Source organism: Labrus mixtus, chromosome 1 (assembly GCF_963584025.1).
Source record: "Labrus mixtus chromosome 1, fLabMix1.1, whole genome shotgun sequence".
Taxonomy (NCBI): domain Eukaryota; kingdom Metazoa; phylum Chordata; class Actinopteri; order Labriformes; family Labridae; genus Labrus; species Labrus mixtus.
Genome location: NC_083612.1, coordinates 29,039,449 through 29,058,869, shown reverse-complemented (window position 1 = coordinate 29,058,869; position 19,421 = coordinate 29,039,449). Strand labels below are relative to the sequence as shown.

Here is a 19,421-nt window from a genome sequence, read left to right as displayed (position 1 = left end):
TCCTTATTACAGCTATTCACTGTTTCTAAATGAAGTGAAAGTCTATATTCTTATTTTGGGATATTTTGGGGATACATTTGAATATTATATTATGTTCGGGGTATTTTGATTATTATTGTTTACATTCATTTATTTTGCTACTTGGGGCATAAGGGTGGAGTCTGTACATGGGTGTGTCTATATAGCCAGGTAACCAGGTGAGACTCAGGTAGGCACCTAATGGGTTAATGGTTTTTTACCAGGAAGCCTGGACACAATGGCAGGATGACAGGGCAAGAGAGACAGCAGCGTTTTTTGTTGTTTGTTGCCTGCTTGATGTCTCTGGATAAAATAAACCACCCTAAAACCTTCAATCATCATCTGGACAATGGACTTATTAATATATCCTGCGTAAGATTCACCCTCTAGCTGCCTCAGTGGCTTTATTATGAGTTTGTGTTAAGTTTATAATTTGTTTGGAGTTTTTGTTATTTATAGACTATAGATATCACCACTACAGTGCTATTTCACCGGAATGTGCGTGTTGGTGCGGACGTGGCCCGGCGGAAACCCGGCAGAGGGGAATAGAAGACATCCTGCGCATGCGCAAACTCACTGACAACACAGCGGCTCTGATGATCGTCAACGTGGACCCCGTCATTGACCAAAACACACCGGTCTCCGTGGCAGCCAGGGTGCGCACTGCAGACCGTGAGGAGCGAGCGGGGCGGTGCGGGGCGGTGCTGCTCTTCAGATATGAACCTGTAAACACAAATCCGTTCTGTCCACACATCAACTATGCAGACAGGTAGGCTCTAAATACAGATGTGGTGAACACGGCCTGTGTGTATTCAGTTGTGATATAGGCTACACCTTATTGATGATTTTACTTCTGTTCTATTAAATATTTTATTGTACTTCTAAATAAATCACTAGCATTAAAAAGAGGCTAATTCAGATTTGTTTCGTGCTGTCTTTCATTTTAATGTCATTATGAGTTCATTAGCTTACTCAGTTTTTACTGTCCATGTGTCTGCAGGATTGAGATGAAGGTTTCTGTCTGGTCTTTGTTAGGCTATGTGTTAGCTTAGCTTCTGCATATCACCAGGATGTGTAGCAGTAATGCTGCTAGTTAGTTATTACATGCAATCGTGAGCAAGTAGCCTTGTGACCCTGTTACCTCGTCAAAACAGTCTTTTAGTCGACAAGCGAAACCTTCAATCTATCACCGAAGAAAAATGCTACTATTAAAGTAAATGCTTAAAGTAATTTATTTCCTACAATCAAATGTTTAAATGTTCATTGCCTGGATACAAATTGATCAATTCGCAAAAGCCTACTTTTTTTCATACTTTTATGTTTGATATTTGGGCAGATACATTTCTGTTCGCAGCCTATCACGGAATTTAGGTCAAATGTTATGTGAAATCAAAATGTGAGTGTGTGTGCTTAGGTGTGCTCATGGAGTGTCACCTGGGCAGGTTGCTCCCGTGTTTCCTGTTTCTGTTCCTGCTAATACAGCTGTGCCCTGCTGCACCAGGTTTTCCTGCCACACAAGGGTAAGCACACCACACCACACCACACCACACCACACCTCCCACACGTTTATATCACATTGTGCTTTGAACAGATAGAATGCGTGTCATTATCATAAACTATTCATTCACTGTCCAATACATTTATTTTATTTATAAGCTACAAATGACATTCACATTTTTAACCAGACTTTGTAATGGTGGTGTACAAGCTTGCTGCAAAACAAAGTTATGTGTGTTGTCTTGTACAAAGACATATGGAATATAAATATATGTGGTGTAATGCTGATGTGCAGGCTTGCTGCAATTGTGGAATGGCTAAGATTAGCTACTGGATATTTGAAGCAACTCGCTAATTGAAGCATTTCCCAACTAAGGAGAATACTTTTTTATTGTCATTGCAAGAAAAATATTTAGGTAATTTATTGTTTAATAATACATTTTTTTTTTATCTCTCAGGGAGGAATCAGTAGAAGGCCACGCTGCAGCAGCCAGTATAGCCAATCCTTTCGGCTCAGGAGAGGAGGACCTCAGGTGATGACACATGGACAAATTGTTGCTACTACACATCAAAAATGATTTTAAGCTTTAAATTTACTCTTCACTGTTTTTTTTTTAAAAACAGTTACATTGATAAAATCCCTCAGCAGAAATATTTTGTGTTCCATTTTTCCTTCTTCATGCTTTCATTTTGCATTTAAAGTGTAGCGTATAGTTCTTATTTTGTTTCTTAGCTTGATGCAATATTTATTTGATATAATGACTGTGTTTCCTGACATAAAACACATATTACTCCTTAGGACGCAGTAGTCAAATCAGCAGAGCAACATGTAAACTACATTCAAATTTGTTTCCGTGGACTAGTCAGTGGCTGTTTGCTCACTCTGTGGACTTTGGCTGCAGTGTTGTGCCAATGATGTGTTCTGCACCATATACTGATAAGATTATATGAGCTGTTGGAGCCATGGATATATATAATTGTCTTTGTAGTATTTATTTAAGGTTAAGGTAGTCTGTTATATATTGGTGTTTTGGGTTATTGATTATTATATCATTTATTAGGATATATGAGCTATAATACAGAGTCATGTTTCAATAATGACATATTTCCCCATTAAAAAAGGGAGAGAAATAAGCCTATCTTTAATTTACACACATTGGTAATTAGGAGTAGAGTTACTTGTTGGTGAATGTGTTGCTTCAGTGTCATGTTTCTGGCTGATAACTTAAATGGATGAGTATACCAATCGTCTCTATGATAGTATGACCTCATGTCTTTACGTGTGTGTCACTAGGCAGATGTTTGACAGCTGTGTAGAAAAGTTGTTAGATCTGCACCTCCACTGACCATATCACTGAACAAACACTTTAAAAATGTAGAATTTAAGGCAAATTATACTATCCACTGTATTTTACACTGGAACCGAATTGCCCTCTGGGATAAATCAAGTTTTCTAAGTAAAAAGACCACCAAGCTTTTTAAGTTAAAACAACCAGTGTTTCCCTCTGAGTAGAATAAAACAACACTACACTGAACTCTATTCAGAGGACCGCAGCTCAGTATAAGTAAAAGTGTTGTCCAAAGATTGTCTTCTTTGCCTCTTCTGTATCGTAAAAGTAGACATTAAGCACATACATGAATAACCAACTTAGAGCACAATGTATTCTAATAAGACGACACTTCCTCCTGGTTTAATAATTACGTTGGTATGACTTTTTAGACAACTGAACACACTGTGTTGAAATCTGCTTTCTCAGTGTTAAGTTTTGGTTCCAAATGTTTTACTAATGGATTGAAATGTTCTCCGTGCTGTGTTTACTGCAGGTTGCTTCAGAGTTTTATTGAATCCAGTCTGGCGAATGGCCAAGGAGGACCCGAAATCAGCACACATGAGCAAGGTAGACATCTCCACCTTCTGGTGTTTCTAAACCTCTCAAAAACCCTTGACTTTTTCAAATACTCTGCTGTTGTGTTTATGTGCATTCAGCATTGAAGTTCCACAGTTTACCTGCTCTGCAGCAGTTTATATGATATGTTTGGTTTTTGTTGGATATTAAACATTTGGGTCCTTTTCCTGCTTTGTACCAGAGGTGTTCTACCTGTTTGGTCTTTATGACTATGAACACACTGGGTTTCTGGATGGTTTGGAGTTGATGAAGCTTGTCTCAGAATATAACCACTATCATACACCTGGAGTACGGGCTGATGAGCAGGTAAGCAGGAGTGTCTGTAGGTCTATAAGTGCTGTCTGTTTAAGCAGATATTGTATTTTGTGTACTTGTAAAAACAAAACCATTCCAAACATCTTGACCTGTTAATCTAACTTGAAGTTTCTGTGTGTGTATTCTGATTGCAGGTGGTGTCTTTAGTAGATTTTTTACTCCAGACTCAGGATCTAAACCAGGATGGCCTTTTAAGCCCATCAGAGCTGCTTTCTCCCTCGTTACCTCACTCACAGGTGCGGTATATTTTCAAACATCATGTTATAAAATCATATATTATAGAACATAATATCCTTAACTAATTTATAGTTGTTAGTGTTGACTTATAGTTCAGGTCATTTGAAGTGGGGTTGTGTGAGGTATTTGTCTGTAGGAAGTGTATTAGCCACAGGAGCTTCTGGTCCCTTTATTGAGAAACCGGCTGGAGTGCCGGCATGGAAGCTAGGCTATACATTGCTTACTAGCTTATTTGATGGCAATGTTACAATCTCAAATACATTATACGAAAAACTAATAAGTCAACCTTGAGTATTCAAATATTTTTGTTAAATTCTGCATTTTGTGCTTGTCGTGAGTTAGATGTAAAAGTATGTTCTCTGCCTGAAAACTGATCATTCAATTTTGACAGAATACCTGATGGTAGAATTATAATTTTTTTACTATCTTTTTAACTTGTGGGCAATAGTTGTAGTCATTCTGATCAAGTTTTATTTTCAATCCTGGAGATATTGATGACAGAAAATCTTTATCCTATACTATGCTACATATATTAAAGTTTGTTAAATAAATATATGATACACATTTTTATCTTTTTATCTTTTATGTTTTTATCATGTATTTTATTTAGATTTACAGAGCCATTCCAAGACCTTTTCTCAGCTTCATTTGTGGTTGGCTGCAGTATCATTAACTGACTTCTCCCACCTCAGGACTCCATCAACCACAGTGCACCTCACCAGGAGCAGGAGTTGACAGTGGAGGAGAAGCTGTCAAACCCCAGTACTGATGAGGCAGCAGAGCAGAGAGAGGAGGCTCATGAGGTAATGCAGCTTCAAGATGAGGAGCACCTACGACAGGAAGTTAAGCCAAAAGAACTCATAAATCTAGAAGATGAACAGTATGGACAACAAATCCCAGAAGCCCCAGCAGCAGAACAGGGGCAGGACCACAAAGTCCCTGTTCATCAGGGGCAACCAGAGATGTGAATGCACTCACACACCCGAATGCATACATACACACACACACACACAGACACACAGACAGGCTGCTCTCTAGTGAAGTCATCAGAAGACTTAAGATAGTTAACGTAACACTCCCAACTGAGATGTCTTCTTCATCAACATCCTAAAAAATGGTCTCTCTTGATATGAATTCAGTATCATCGATTTAATTCTCCTTTTAAACATTAGGTGAATGATAATTGAAGAGAGAAATCTGTTAAAAGTATTCTTGTCACTGAATAGAAAAACAAAATCTCAAGAAGCTTGCATGAATTACTTTTGTTTTTAAAAACCCATATTGATTTTAATAGTACCTCAGAAGCCATCCTATATAGGTACGTTTTTCCAAAAGATTTAAACACTTCATCTTCCAATTTAAATGAGTTTAAATAAATTATAAAATCTATTTTGTTTTGAATATTTGGCTACATTGATTGTATTTATTCAACCCTTTCTGTTGAACCTGAAGAAATGCACATTTAATGTATTTGTGTTGTTCTATGTAGTGACTGTTGTTTCATGTACAAACTGAATGGCCTTAATGTGTCTCGCCACTCTAGGCTTAGGTCTTGAATCTCTTAGCTGCTTTACTTTTGTCTTCCTGGAGAATTTTCTCAACCTGCACTATGGCTAAAATTGTCTTCCAAGTTAAATCATATAAAAAACCCTAACCCTAAAAAACACACACATTGTTGTAATGGTAAAAGTATGCACCTTTCATTAAGTATTGTACTTTGATGATGATTTTAATGTGCCTCAATGGGTCGGGATTACAGAACAGTGCTATAATGAGTGTGTTACAGAGCCTACCCTCGACAGTCTTTGGGCTACAGGCCTAACAGTTCTTCATAATTTAAATCAGGAGGCTCTGTTTAAATGACATTGGATTCAGTCTTTATCTCTAAACTTGAAAATAGTTTTGTTGTTAATGCCCTTTTTTTAATCATTTATGCATTTTTACAGCTTTTAAAAATTAAGCAATTTCTGTATCTCGTTCCTCCATGTGTTCTGTTTCTAATAAACAAAGTCAAAGAAATTAATAAACATTTATACAAATATAGGCCTACTGTCATTTTTCATTGCAAATAAGCACAGTTTTTGTGACATTGTTAATCAATCTGAGGTAATAAAGTGAGCAGACAAGCATCTAGTTGTGGATTTACAGTTTTACTTGTCAATGTAGAATGTTGTCATCTCAATGAAAATGTTGATAATTTAGGCTGGATGGGGAAAAAAGTTTAATATTTCACAAAACTTCTGATTGCAGGCTCCAGCTGAAGCTCTGCACATTAGTGAAAATAATTGTACGCTGTCAGTTTTCATGTGTACAATAGGGATTATTCAAGCTGTGTACTAGACATTGTTAAGTATATTTTTGCCGAAGTGCAACAATGAACCTTAAGTTATTTAAATTTATTTTATTCCTATTAATATTTACCTTTGCTAACTAGCTAGCTCCTTTTTGACCGTCCCTTTTTGTTGCTAGGCAACGGTTTAACAACCGGGCAAACATGGCGGAGAACAAGCAAAGTGCAGGTTCGTATGAGTAGTTTTATTAAGGTCTGTTTACATGAATGACTTCGTATGGTTATGAAAGAAACATAGGAGGCTGTTGGCTTCTCTCAAGCCCCGGGGCGCTGTAATAATTGTGCTTTTGGTTGAAACTTTGTCTTTGTTCCCCTCTTGTCCTTTAGAAGTTGTCGTGTCCGATGTGCACAAGAAGATCAGAGCAGCATTTGAAGTGTTTGACTATGAGTTAAACAACACAGTGGACGCCCGGTGAGCTCTAACACAGTGATAAGATGATAAGTCACATTTGCAGATAAACCAGTATAATGTAGCCTATGTCAGTTAAACACTAATTTAAATATGATCCATTTGTGTTTTCAAGGGAGATTGGCACCATCATCTGTTCCCTGGGTTGCTTCCCCTCTCAGGCAGACATACATGACTTCATAGCTGAGGTCAGAATGGTGTTGGAAATATTTTTAGAATTTCTTTGATTAATACTTGAAAAGATAAGTTCATGGACTAAGGCTGCAAGTTTGTTATGTAGGTGTTTCAGTTATGCAACACTTTGTTCTTTGACCTAACATAACCAATAACAGAAAACAATTAGTCCATGGGTCAGACCAGATTCTGGTACCACTCAAGGTGGCAAAACTTAGTAATCATTTTTTTAAATGTACATGTCTGTAGATGATATTTTGGTATGATAGACTTTCCTGAGTGACAGCCCCTCACCGTAAACAGCTCATGATGTGAACCACCCCCAAACTGAAATGCAATTTAGACACTGGTGCATATCCTGCATGTCCTGGTTTAGGCTCATGTTTTTTCAATGTTTAATAATATAATAATAATAAAATCAATCAATTATTATTTATTTGTATAGCTTCAACTCATAACAAGTGTTATCTCAAGACACTTACAAAAAAAGAGCAGGTAAAAAGACCTTACTCATTGTTATGTTACAAAAAGCAGTTAAAGTCCTTACTCATTGTTATGTTACAATTATCAGCTTGTTTGTCAAAACCAAAACCAAGAGGCCTTTTTATTTTCAACAAGGTTGAAGAGGACCAAACAGGATACGTCCATTTGGACAAATTCCTTCCAGCCATGACCAAAGTGCTGCTGGAGAACAAGTAAGACATTGACTTTATCAACAATCAATGCTCTTGTCTTATGTCTGTCCTGTTATTCACATGTGCTGTAGAATACATGAAAATGCTCATTTTGAGGGTGAGATGAAAGCCAAGTCATGTTGCAAATAGGTTCAAATAGGAACGCAGCCACCTAGCCTTCATTTCCTTTCAAATAGATTCGGCCATGTTGGAAGGATGAATTACTGACCTGCTTTGTGTGCTTTCTTTCTTTCCTTTTGAAGCACGTTGAAGCACGATTAATAACACAGCTTCTTCTGGGTTGTTGAAATGAGGCTTAGCAATAAGTAGTTTGTCCTTATGTTGTCCATCCATGGAAATATCTCTGCTTCACTTAAAACCACTGACAAAACCTGATCCTCTTGCAGACAACCAGGCTTAGGAATTACTTGCAGAATAAATATTGATTGATTTCTTGATATAAAGCAATGGCTTACAGATACAAATAGCCATGATATTTGTTCTTTGTGTGTGTTTTTTTCGTGAGGTTCCCTCCCACCCCTGAGGACCGTGTGCTTCAGGCCTTTGAGGTGAGAGCAGCTGCTGTTAACTTCATTCTCTGCAGGGTTGTAGTTTAGGAGCTCTAACTAGGTTAGCGTACACTGATTTTTCTTTAACTATACACTTGTTTCAGCACTAGCAAGTGCCCAGTATCTAAATGAAGAACGAGTCTGAGTCTGTAATGTCTGTAAACATACAGGTATCTGTGTTTTCAGGTTCTGGACAAAGACAATAAAGGATACCTGGAGGCTGAGGAGCTCACAAAGTACCTGACACAGGAAGGTGAAGGTTCAGTTCCTACTTTGTGAGGAAAAGAAAGTATTTCATGTGTATGGGTTTATTAATCACTGTTGTGATGTGTTTGTTTGTTCATGGCTGTCTTCAAACCAGGGGAGGTCTTCAATCAGAAGGAGATGGATGAGATGCTGTTTGCATTCTCTGACCCTGAGAAGAACATCATCCATTACAAAGACCTGATCTGCCAGCTGACCTTTGACACTGGCAAGTAGACAGTGTCAAGGTTTTATCTGAGAGAGAGATCTTTGGATGCTAGTTCAGGCACCATAGTATGAATAGGACTTTTTGTTTATAGAGATTTTTTTTATATATAATTCAGTCCTAATCCTAAAAACATTGGCAGATTGGGGAAAATGTACCATGGCAACAATAAATTAATAATCTAAATTGAAGTTTAACATACAGCTTTTTTTTGCTCCCATGCATTTAAATGTATTATCCAACCCCTCTCTCTCCTATTTTCAATGTTCAAAGATCAGAAATGATCCAAGATCTTCAGTTGCACATTTTCAAATTGGATCTTAATGTAAAGTTTGGATCATTATATATATAGTTAACTAAAATGTGCTAGAGTACATAAGCCAGAAAAGGTTTACCGGTAAGTATTTCAGAAAGGCAGCTTGCTGCTGTCTGAACCTAAAAATAGAAGCTGAGGCAATGCTGGGTCTAAAAATAGCACAGGCTCCTTACGAGCTCAGCAGCAGTGGGGTGAAAAATATCTGAATTTTAGTCTCGATTCAAACAGAAAATGTTACTTTTTTTTTACCATGTATTGTTGACTCTAGTTAAGATAAGAAAACAGAGCTGCTCTGGCTCATGTGAGTTGTTCTGTAGATATATGTAATATCCCTTTCTGATTTCAATACTCATTACTAATGAATTCACCAATCTAATAAGTGCTTCATTTAAGTTATCTTTTTTTAAACATGGTCTTTGTTGAAGAGTTTTCTTCTGAAGGACATCATCATAGAGAAAGGGTCGTTCCCTATAGAAAGTGAAATAACTGAAATAAAAAAATGAACTCAGGCTGGATGCAGGGATTTGGAGGATGTAAAAGGATACAACATTCCTCATAGTGAATCATGATGTAGTGCCGTGATGTGAAAATCCCATAGCAGGTCACAGATGTCTCAGAACTGTTTTGTTAAGTCAGCTGGAGTTAAAAAATGTTTTTATCTGAACTTATGCAGTTTGTTAGCTGTTGAAGCCATGATGACCATGAACCATACCAATAAATGAAAATGAGTAAATTACAAAAGCAGTGATTGCTTCTTTAGCATAGCATTTTATCTTTTAGTTTTGCATCAATCAACATGCATGAAACAGTGAAACACAGCTTTGAAACTTGGATGACATGGCCTATCTAGAGCTTAGATATGTACCGGTAAATGATATGGTAGCAAACACAAGCAGTTCTATCTCTGAACATGAATGCATGCTGAAGTTTTTCTTTTCACAGTAAAACAATGACCCGTTCAACTTTGTTTCCAATCACCATGCAAGACAAAGGCATCAGAAAATACAAGAAAAGCCCAAAGGTATAGAAAAAGTATTTTAAACGTTCCCTTTTCACTAAAAATCTAAAGTCAAAACAGAGTAAGGCTCATTTATCTTCAACATAATCAAACATTAAATCAGTACAGTCTCAATATACAGACAAAACAGTTGAATGGATTTCTTCACCTTAGGTTCTTCATTTTAACATCATAGCTGATCAATTGTTACATGACTACACGTGTTCCTCAATGAAGTATGCTTTAACATTCAGCTTGACATAACTCAAAGACATATGGACAAAATAACTACAGAATCTGCATGTTGATATGCTGGGATCAAACTCACTTCATTTTGAAGTAAATCACTGATGTTGGGTCTGTGCAGGAATGTTTCATTTGTACATGAGAAAAACTGTACAGTTCAAGTCCATTGGCAGTCAAAAGAAAAAGTGATTTCAACCCTAATAATAGTGGATGACCATGGGGACAGATGATTTATTCAACATTATTTTACAAGAGACTTTTAGAAAGCAGTGACTTTGCCAATAATTGGTGTGACCCTGAAATATATTTAGCTCCTACTCAATGAGAAGGTTAAAGCCTCAAATGTGACAGTTTCTGTGTGGTCCACTTCTCCACAGAACACCGTAACATAATGTTGACATTTCCTAGGAAAAGCTAAAACTAAAGAATGTTTTTTTTTACCACAGCCAGAAGCTTCTACTTTGCATCCATGTTAACAGCGGTCCACACTTTTTTTTGGTCCTCATAGAGCAATAAATAGACACACAGGGAGAGGGAGGGAAGTTAAATATGACCCATAATAATACAATTTGACAAAGTTAAATTTTTGAGAAGAGGAAAGAAGGGGGACAAGAAAGTAGGAAACAAAGATGATGGAGGTAGAAAAGAGATTATTGACATCATATCCAGATACCAACAGTGGTCTCATAGCATCTTTGCTGTGTTATTGAACTGCAACTGACCTGCAGAGGAATGACCATCTTAAAACAAGTAAAACTATTTTTTTCACATATATTAGGAAGAATGGATGTGATCAGGCTACAACTGTACTTTCTCAGCCATTTAGAATGAAACAGAGGAGGATAAAGGCAGGATGGTTTACCTTTTTAAACTTTCTGAAAGCACTTTAACGGCAAGGCAGGGATCATCGCAGTCATGATTACTGATGACACCCAGAGAACAAACTCCTCAACAAGCAGAAGATCCAGCAATTGGAGTAATAAAACAACTCTGATTTGCTGCATAGTGAAGTCACAGGTTAAAATAAAGACAATTTATCATACAGCAGACGTTGCAAAGCTTTGTCACTAACATGAACAGAAAGAAAGTTTGCTCTGTAATAAGAGCAGAGCTGATACACAATGCATGACAATTTAGCCCGAGGCCTCCATGTGTAGACCAATATCAAAAACATGGTGTCTCTATGATTTGGTCTCATGTTCTCTTCCTTATTAAAGGACAACACCCGAAAGGCCTCTCCCAGAAGAAGAGGACAAGAGTCAGAGGATGGCCTACACTGACACGGCAAAGAAGTTGGGTGTAATGAATCAAAGCGAGACAAAGCAGGGCAGTGTTACCTTCAGAAATGATAAAAGGTTTTGCACTCAGGCACAGACTGGGTAAATTAATTAGTGTTTCAAAAAGAACTGAGCCCAAACATTTACTATTTAAAAGTCTGACCTGATTAAAAGCCGCTGCAACCTAACACCTGAGAATGAAAATCAGATTTTCTTATAGTACACCTGGCAGGTGACATCAGCCTGATCTCATAGGGTTACTTTGCATCAAAGGTAGATCATGTTTCTAGAGTCACATATACTTCCAACATCATGTCAGCACTGCACACAGATAGACCATTCAGTGTTCTTCACTAGATCTGCAGCACCAGACCAGCAGCTGAGATGTTGTCCCCTCCCCCTGCAGTTTGATAAACCTCAGTGCACACCAGCACTGGAGCGACACAGATCTCGTAGTCCTCCTCGTCCCAGCAGCTCACAGGCCTGCTCTCTTGTAGAGGGATCCGCTGGCTGCCCTCTTGCCGGCTAACAGAGAAAGAGTCGTCCATGATGAGCCTGGCCTTGCTGGGGTCAATGTCGTTGGAGCCACAGACATGGCGGTTAGCTGTGAGAGAAGCTTTGGCGGTGGCTGACATGGTGTTCTTCCACTGGGAGCCATGTGTAACAATCATGGCCTGAAAAGCAAGTGTGTGGACGTGTAGTCGTGTCAGCGGCTTACCCTCACCACTGTTTGTTTCTTCACTGATGTCCTTGTAGCGTTGGTTCAAAATGCGGTAGACCTCCCTCATCTGGTCCAGGACAGTAGCTACACGAGGGTTTGGGTCAGACAACACTGTGATGTTCGAGCCTTTAAGGAGACTGAGCAGGTTGGGAAGCTCCTGTTCATTCATCCCTAAAGAGTCAGCCTGCACAGAAGGATAAGGAGGAGGGATTTATCTCAGGACCTACCTTCAACTGGACTGTGAACTTGATCTTGATGTACAAAACTTGGCAGGTGCACTTTTGTTTAGATGTGAGACAATTTTTTGTAATATGTCAGGCATTACATACTCTACTATCCTGACATGTAAAATCAGGAGACTCAATGTTTTGTTTGCAAATCCATTTTTAAAAAACTTTGTGGAGTGAGATTAAACGATTTCATAGAAACAAATGATAATGGTGAAGTGTCAGACTCCACATTATGGGAGATGTTGAAAGTTGTTATTCGCAGGGATATCATTTCATATGAATCTGCTGCTAAGAAAGAGAAAGTGAGGCGACTATCAGAGACTGAGAACACTCTCCCTGCCTTAGAGACAGCATACCAGGCTTCTAAGTCTCCGGATGATTACAGGGAGATATTGAAGCTTAAATATGAGTACAATAGCTTCCTAGATTGTCAAATAAACAACCTTCTCCTGAAGTTAAGACAAACACAATTTGAACTTGGGGACAAACTTGGGAGACTCCTGGCACAGCAGCTCAGAGGCCTGGAGACCTCTGTGCAGATACTAATCTGTTTTAACCACTCCTTTTTGCCTCCACAGTTAGATAAAACCTATCATGTCTGGAGGGAGAGGGGTTTGGTAAACGTCGCAGACCTCTACATAGACGGACACTTGTCTTCATTCAATCAGCTGAGAGAGAAATGAATCTGCCCCAGTCACACTTTTTTCGCTATCTGCAAATGAGAGAATGCTATGTTCAATCCAAAATTCATGATTTTGAAACCCTCCCAGCAGAAAACAAATTTTTTGATGTCCTGAAAAACCCTCCCAACTCCAGACATCTCATCTCTAAGTTTGTGTGTGACAGTTGTATCTCAGCCAATACTGTGAAGATCCAGGAGGCTTGGACAGAGGAATTGGGCATTGCTCTGTCAGAGGTTTTGTGGGATAAGAGTCTGTCTATGAAACATTCTTGCTCTGTGAACAGTAGACACCAGCTGATTCAATTTAAGGTGGTCCACCGACTTCACTATTCTAAACACAGGTTGCATCGATTATATTCTTCTGTTTCCCCGTTGTGTGACAGGTGCAAAGTTTCAGAGGACACATTGACTCATGCCTTCTGGTCCTCTCCTTTGCTCACTGGATTTTGGTCCAAAATATTTGACTGGTACTCTAAGGCCTATAACAAACTCTTTTATCCAGATGCTGAAGTCGCAATCTTTGGCTGCTCACAGTTGACTGAAAGTCTTCCCTCACGTCTGCAATGCTCCCTAGCACTGGGGATGATTATCGCTAAGAGACTCATTCTGACAGACTGGAAGTCGTCTTCCCCACCTTCTTGGAAAAATGGATCTCTGAAATGATGTCAGCCATACGAATGGAAAAACTCAGGTTCCTGAGGACAAGTTCCATTAAGACATTCTTGGCAATCTGGGACCCATTTCTTGCCCATTTGGACAAAGCTGATGTGGGTTGAAAACTCACCTTGTTACCACCACGGACCTCTTCTTAAGAGACTTAATACGCAGCTTATTTGGGTTTACTGAGTGACTGGCAGCTATGCAAGAAATTTCTGTTTACTTTTCACCTAATTTTTTAATGTACTTGTCTGAGCCGTGTTTGTTTGTTTGAGTTCATGTATGTCCTTGTATGCACAAAAGATAAAAACTACAAATAAAATATTGAAAAAAACAACAACAACAAAAACTTTGTGGACTGTGGACCCCCGGAAGAATAGCTTCCTGCTATGCTGAAACTAATGGGGATCCAGAGAAACCAACCAATAGGTACATTTAGTTTCAAATGACCTTGTGGTATTTGTCAGGCGTCTTCCACCTTTTCATTCAAGGCCCTAATTAAGTTGTTCTGGGATGAATGTCTCACGTCTGTGTTTGACCGTCTCCAGTGATTTTTCTGTGCATATAAATGTAGTTGTTCAGTAATACATACACGGGGGATGACGTAGTGAAGAAGGTCTTCCATTATACTCTCCTCGACAAAACTGGCCATCTCAAAATGGACTCCAAGCTTTGGAGAAGAGGTCGACAGGAGGTCAGACAGGCGGGAGAGGAGAGCGTCTCGCTCACCTGGAACGAGGAGAGGAATATGTGGAAAGAGAGAGAAGACATTCAGACAAAAAGGAAAGAAACACAGAGAAAGAAGACACGTCACTGATGTTCAGCCTTTAGAGAAGACGAGTCGAGTGCATCAGAATGTAGAATCTGACCTGCCTGTCTCTGATGTAATACTCAATCTCATACGAGCTATTTTATCATACCTTTTCTGATACCAGACAGACTGGTCAAACAAGTGTTGGGTGAAAACACAAGGACAACTTCACATGCTGAGCACAAAAGAGACTCTACTGCTGCTTGTTTGAATTCACAGATGAATAACCCGTATAACTTACCCGTCTGGAATGGGAAGTTATCCATCATTTGCAGGCCTCCCACCACCAGCAGATCTGGTTTGAAGTCCTCCAGTTGCTCCGTAAACTCCTCCATGGAGTCCAGGTATGGGTTGTGGTCATCACTGTGGATGATGTATCTGAAAAGCACAAACAGTCAGCTTACTGTTATTATGCAGAATATTATTGGAACAGAGTCTGGCAGTAATGCACAGATAAAAGCTCTGTAAAGAATCATTCCCATGTAAATGTAGTTTGAATAATCGGCCCTTTAAAAGAAACACTCCTCATTATGGGTATTTTCATCCATGAAGGCAGAAATACATCAACACTATTCTTTTTACTGTCATGATAGTTTGCCGTGCAATAAAACATCAGCTTCTCACTGGCGACCTGAGCTCACAATAACATTCTAGGTAGCTAGGTTTTGTTTCAGTCCTTTATATTCATCTAATCAGCAAACGAAGGTTAATTAGATCTAAAAAAAAATAACTCTGTTATAATGATCCCTTAAATCCTGGTGGAAGTAATCACTTTACGAGGGTTCCACAGTATTATTCACAATGACAATTTAAATCCAGCCCGTGGTGCATGATGGAAAAATAAGTCTCGGACTTAATTACACTCACATATACAGTTCACCTTGTTTGATACCTGGTTCTCAGCATATCAACCAAATGCTCAGCTCACACTGACCTGTTGGCTCTTCGTGAGGTTAAGTGTCCCCAGCTGGCACCTGATGGATACTCAAGGATCAGATGAATGTCCGGCTCTTCTACTATGTTACCTGCCACTGAAGGGACAAAACAGAGAGAAGAGAGGCACAGCAGCATTGAAGAGAAGAATACAGAGTTTAGAAAACAGATTTCGCAGAAGAGTGTACCAGCAGTGTGATTTCATGCATGTACCTGTAATGTGCTCGGACAGCACATCAGTAAAATCGGGGCTAAAACTTCCCCCTAGCAACACGTCACATCCCTCTGTTGCCATGCGACCAGCCATTACTGGGGCATTGCCGCCTATTGCCCATCTGTTTCCTGGTAAGTCACGGGACGCTTCCACCAGCTCACTGAACAACGTCTCATTCAGCATAAAACGCCTGGAAGACCAAAAACAAAAACACATTAGTGAATCATCGCTAAAACAGAATGTCAGGAACATCGATATTATCTCCTCTGAACGCTTCCTCATTTGTGTCATGTGAAAATCCTTCTCAATAGACACTGTGTTTGAAATGTGCTCTATAAATGAATCCATCTTGTTAGAACATGTTAAGTGATGGAGCTGAAATACTGTGATACACTATGCTCAAGATTACTTTTGAAAATGACTTTCCCCTGGAGGAATTCATTCAATTAATGTTCATACTGTTCTAAAGTATCTCGATCAAACAAAACAGACTTCTTTTACTGCAAAGAGCTCTGTGGAAAGGTGAAGATGTCGGAGTTTCGAGAGGTTCATAGTTTCAAAAGAAAAAGAGAGGTCACGGACAAACAGAAGAGAGAGAAAGAGAACACACAAAACAAAGATGGTAACAACCCCCACAGCTATAGTGAGTTAATAATCCCTTGACTAATCCTGGCTGTACGCAGGAGATTCAGGTAGTTGACTTCCTTTTTGTGCTCTGTTAATACCCAAGTATACATTGACAGAATAGAAACCCTTCAATCATTTCTTATTAACTGCAGGTCAAACATTCAGATAGAGATAAAAGAGCCAAGCAAGACAGTTTTGTGCGCATGAACTCTTCCAGTAAACGTTATTTTAGTAGCCACAATCTACCAGAACTTTTTATTCATAGTAGTTAAAACTTTCAGATAGACAGATTCTGATTCTTGTTCATGATGTATAGAAATGATATTTCTGACTCATCACTTCTCACAAATCTGTATGTATCTCCCTCAGAGCCTCTCTCTGAAGCTGCACTTGCAAAATTTTACAGTAAAAAATATTGGACAGAAGATAGAATGTGAACATCATGGTATAATGTCAGTGTGTTAAAGATCATGTGAGGAAAACAGAATGAGTCAGGAGTTGTGTTGCCTGAGGGCCCGACTCTCTTATCCTCACTGATGACAAATGACTGCTCAGGCCTTATAAACTGTGTACACACTTCCTGTTTCCCTTCTTTCTTAAGCAGTTACGCTGCCACACCATGAAGTCAAACATTAAAACTCGGCAAACCAGTCACATCACACGCAAGACTGAAGTATTCAAATATTTGCAATGAATTTAAATAAACTTGTGGTGAATTCAGGCGTCATTCCCTTAACAGTTATATAATTGATTCTCACGCTCAACACTTACTCTGCAGCAGCTCCCGGTGCAAAGAAGTAGGCAAAGCTCTGGGCCAGCTGCACAGCATTTTCTAAGTAGTTATGATGAAGAGGCTGGTCCGTAGGAGTGAGGTCAATCTTATTAAGCAGCGATACGCCATCCACGATCAGGTCCACACAACCTCCAAAACCTGTCGATGAAGGGGTGGGCAGAGACACAGAGACAGGGAAAAATGAATATGTGATTCAAAGCACACCTCATGAGCATGTATGGGACATAGATTCTGTAACAAAAAACAGAGGAAGACAATAAAGAGATGGCCTTGAGGAAGAAGGTGGTATACCAAACATTTCCCCCTTGCAGTAACAGTAAAAACCAAGCACAGAAAAATGTAATACCAGGGTGCAAGCTTTAGTAAACTGAGTAGAGAAATCTGCACATGAGCAGTTGCTGTGACACTTATCCTCCCCAGTGGTTTGTCAAATGATCTGTTACATTTTCAGCTGCTGGATCAAACTTCGTCAACGCATTGCCTATAGCTACAAATATATTCTGACAAGCCTGAACAAGGACCAACATGCTCAGCAGCAGCCCCAGACACTCAATATGTGTAGGACATTTGTTAGCCAAAGGCTCGGCAGAACAACCAACATTTGAATTAGTTTTGAATATTGCGTCTGTGTTGGCAGATGTTTTTCACACACACACAATAATTTTAATAATATTGTTGTTATACTGTTAGCCTAATGATGGACTCGTACCGAAACATTGCCAATAACTATTTGTTTGTAAGTTAGACTGTGTGCGGGAGTTTACCTTTCAGTCTTGAGTGATTATAGTGTAACAGGTCTGACTGCGTGGCTGAGCCTGATGTTGAAGTGGTTAAAGGTTGAAAAGAGATATGATGATCACTTCTGTTGTGTGTTTGTACAGAGGTTCAAAGTTTCTTTTTTTTAAAGATTTAAGGATAAGATCATCACAGTCAAGACACAGGCCTGTCGCACACATTTCTGAAATGTCATCATCAACCTTTATTTCCAAAGTTCTCGAAGAGATCATTTTAAAAGGTGCTATATAAATAAAGTTATTATTATTATTATTATTATTATAATAAGTGGGTGAGTCTATGTAGGGTCGAGGTGGTTAGTTAATTCAGGGTTTCAGGCTCTTAGAACAAACTGTTCCAGATCGTCAGACAAATCTGTGATCTGTGCTGATATCTGGTTTCTATGCAGATTATTTCTTATCAGCCCTCTTAAACATCACTGTTTGACCCTACACCAAACAGCACTGTGTTTGTGCAGGCTGAACATTCATCTTCAGTTAAACTTAGGTCTGCTCCCATTCATTTAATGATAAAACATGATGAAAATTATACAATAACTAAAAACTAGAACAAAGTGAGAAGCTAATGTTGTTGTCAGTGTAGATGACAAAGGGTTCCCTGCAGTTTAAATCATTTACAATAACATACTTTGTCGAATACTGCCATAATAATAATAATAATAATAATAATAATAATAATAATGCTGTGAAACATAAAAATAGTATACAGTGGGTTTGACAGCCACTATTGTTTTTTGTTATGTAAGAAATTAATTAACATTAGAGCATTTAGAGGAGTATTCAGAAGACAGCTATGAGTGATAACACACATTTTGAAACATAATCGACCATTATTATGAATAAGCTTGGCTAAGTGATGTTAGCATGCTCTTACCGACAGCCACTCTCGGTCTCTCGACGTCACTTATCCCGACTTTACGTTCAGCTTTGAGCAGAGAGGTCAGCACGGTGTCCAGCCGGTCATCCAGCACTACATTCTGGGGTGACCGGAACCAAAAGGCCAACAGAACCACCAACGCGGACACAACAGGCCCATATTTGACCCACGAAACCCTGCCTCCCCCTTCCATGGCTCTGTGACCAGCAGCTAGCTTCAGAAGCTCTCACTGCCTGAAATCAATGAGCTGCTTCCGCCCGGTAGACCAATCAGGAGCGCTGTGCTGACTGGTGTGTTTGTTTAGAAAGCCGAGGTGTCCCGGATGCAGATTTATCCGAGGGATACTGCTTAAAATATGGGATTTAATCGACTGAGTTAATACACCGCCAATTCATCTGTATTTCAACCTTGTTAACAACGAATGTCTTCATTATTGAACGGAGGCTTCTTCTGGGAGCATTTATTTTACTAAGCACTATTGTCCACGGTGGAAAGTTGTGTCAGAAACGAACCACTCATTTGTTTTTTAAACTAACACTCCCCCCAGTGTTTGTTTTCACTGACAACAAGGCGGAAGTGTTAAAGACCAAAAGTTTAAAAGCAGTTAGCCATAAGCTGTTTTCCTTT

The 19,421-nt window shown here is 39.1% G+C and overlaps 3 protein-coding genes across 4 annotated transcripts; 2 read left to right on the top strand and 1 right to left on the bottom strand.

Annotated features, from left to right (window-relative positions):
- The first annotated feature begins 295 nt into the window (after positions 1–295).
- cgref1 (cell growth regulator with EF-hand domain 1) lies at positions 296–6,013 on the top strand. 2 transcript variants are annotated; one of them, XM_061041080.1, is made up of 7 exons: positions 296–787; positions 1,433–1,538; positions 1,974–2,048; positions 3,340–3,413; positions 3,604–3,728; positions 3,872–3,973; positions 4,667–6,013. In XM_061041080.1, exons 1-7 carry the CDS (start codon positions 778–780, stop codon positions 4,940–4,942), a joined length of 768 nt encoding a protein of 255 aa, XP_060897063.1. In that variant the 5' UTR covers positions 296–777; the 3' UTR covers positions 4,943–6,013. The 2 variants fall into 2 exon arrangements, with proteins under 2 accessions (XP_060897063.1, XP_060897064.1); XM_061041081.1 differs by lacking the exon at positions 296–787 and adding an exon at positions 794–966.
- Positions 6,014–6,363: 350 nt separating this feature from the next.
- On the top strand, positions 6,364–8,805 carry efcab2 (EF-hand calcium binding domain 2). Its single transcript, XM_061041079.1, has 7 exons — positions 6,364–6,493; positions 6,652–6,736; positions 6,849–6,921; positions 7,526–7,602; positions 8,108–8,150; positions 8,337–8,403; positions 8,512–8,805. Exons 1-7 carry the CDS (start codon positions 6,469–6,471, stop codon positions 8,628–8,630), a joined length of 489 nt encoding a protein of 162 aa, XP_060897062.1. The 5' UTR covers positions 6,364–6,468; the 3' UTR covers positions 8,631–8,805.
- Positions 8,806–9,683: 878 nt separating this feature from the next.
- Positions 9,684–19,051, bottom strand: adpgk2 (ADP-dependent glucokinase 2). Its single transcript, XM_061041077.1, has 7 exons — positions 18,792–19,051; positions 17,102–17,261; positions 15,703–15,893; positions 15,491–15,587; positions 14,798–14,934; positions 14,338–14,474; positions 9,684–12,360 (listed from the first exon to the last, which is right to left on the bottom strand). The coding sequence occupies exons 1-7, from the start codon at positions 18,985–18,987 to the stop codon at positions 11,809–11,811; spliced, it is 1,470 nt and encodes a 489-aa protein (XP_060897060.1). The 5' UTR covers positions 18,988–19,051; the 3' UTR covers positions 9,684–11,808.
- Between the last annotated feature and the right edge of the window lie 370 nt (positions 19,052–19,421).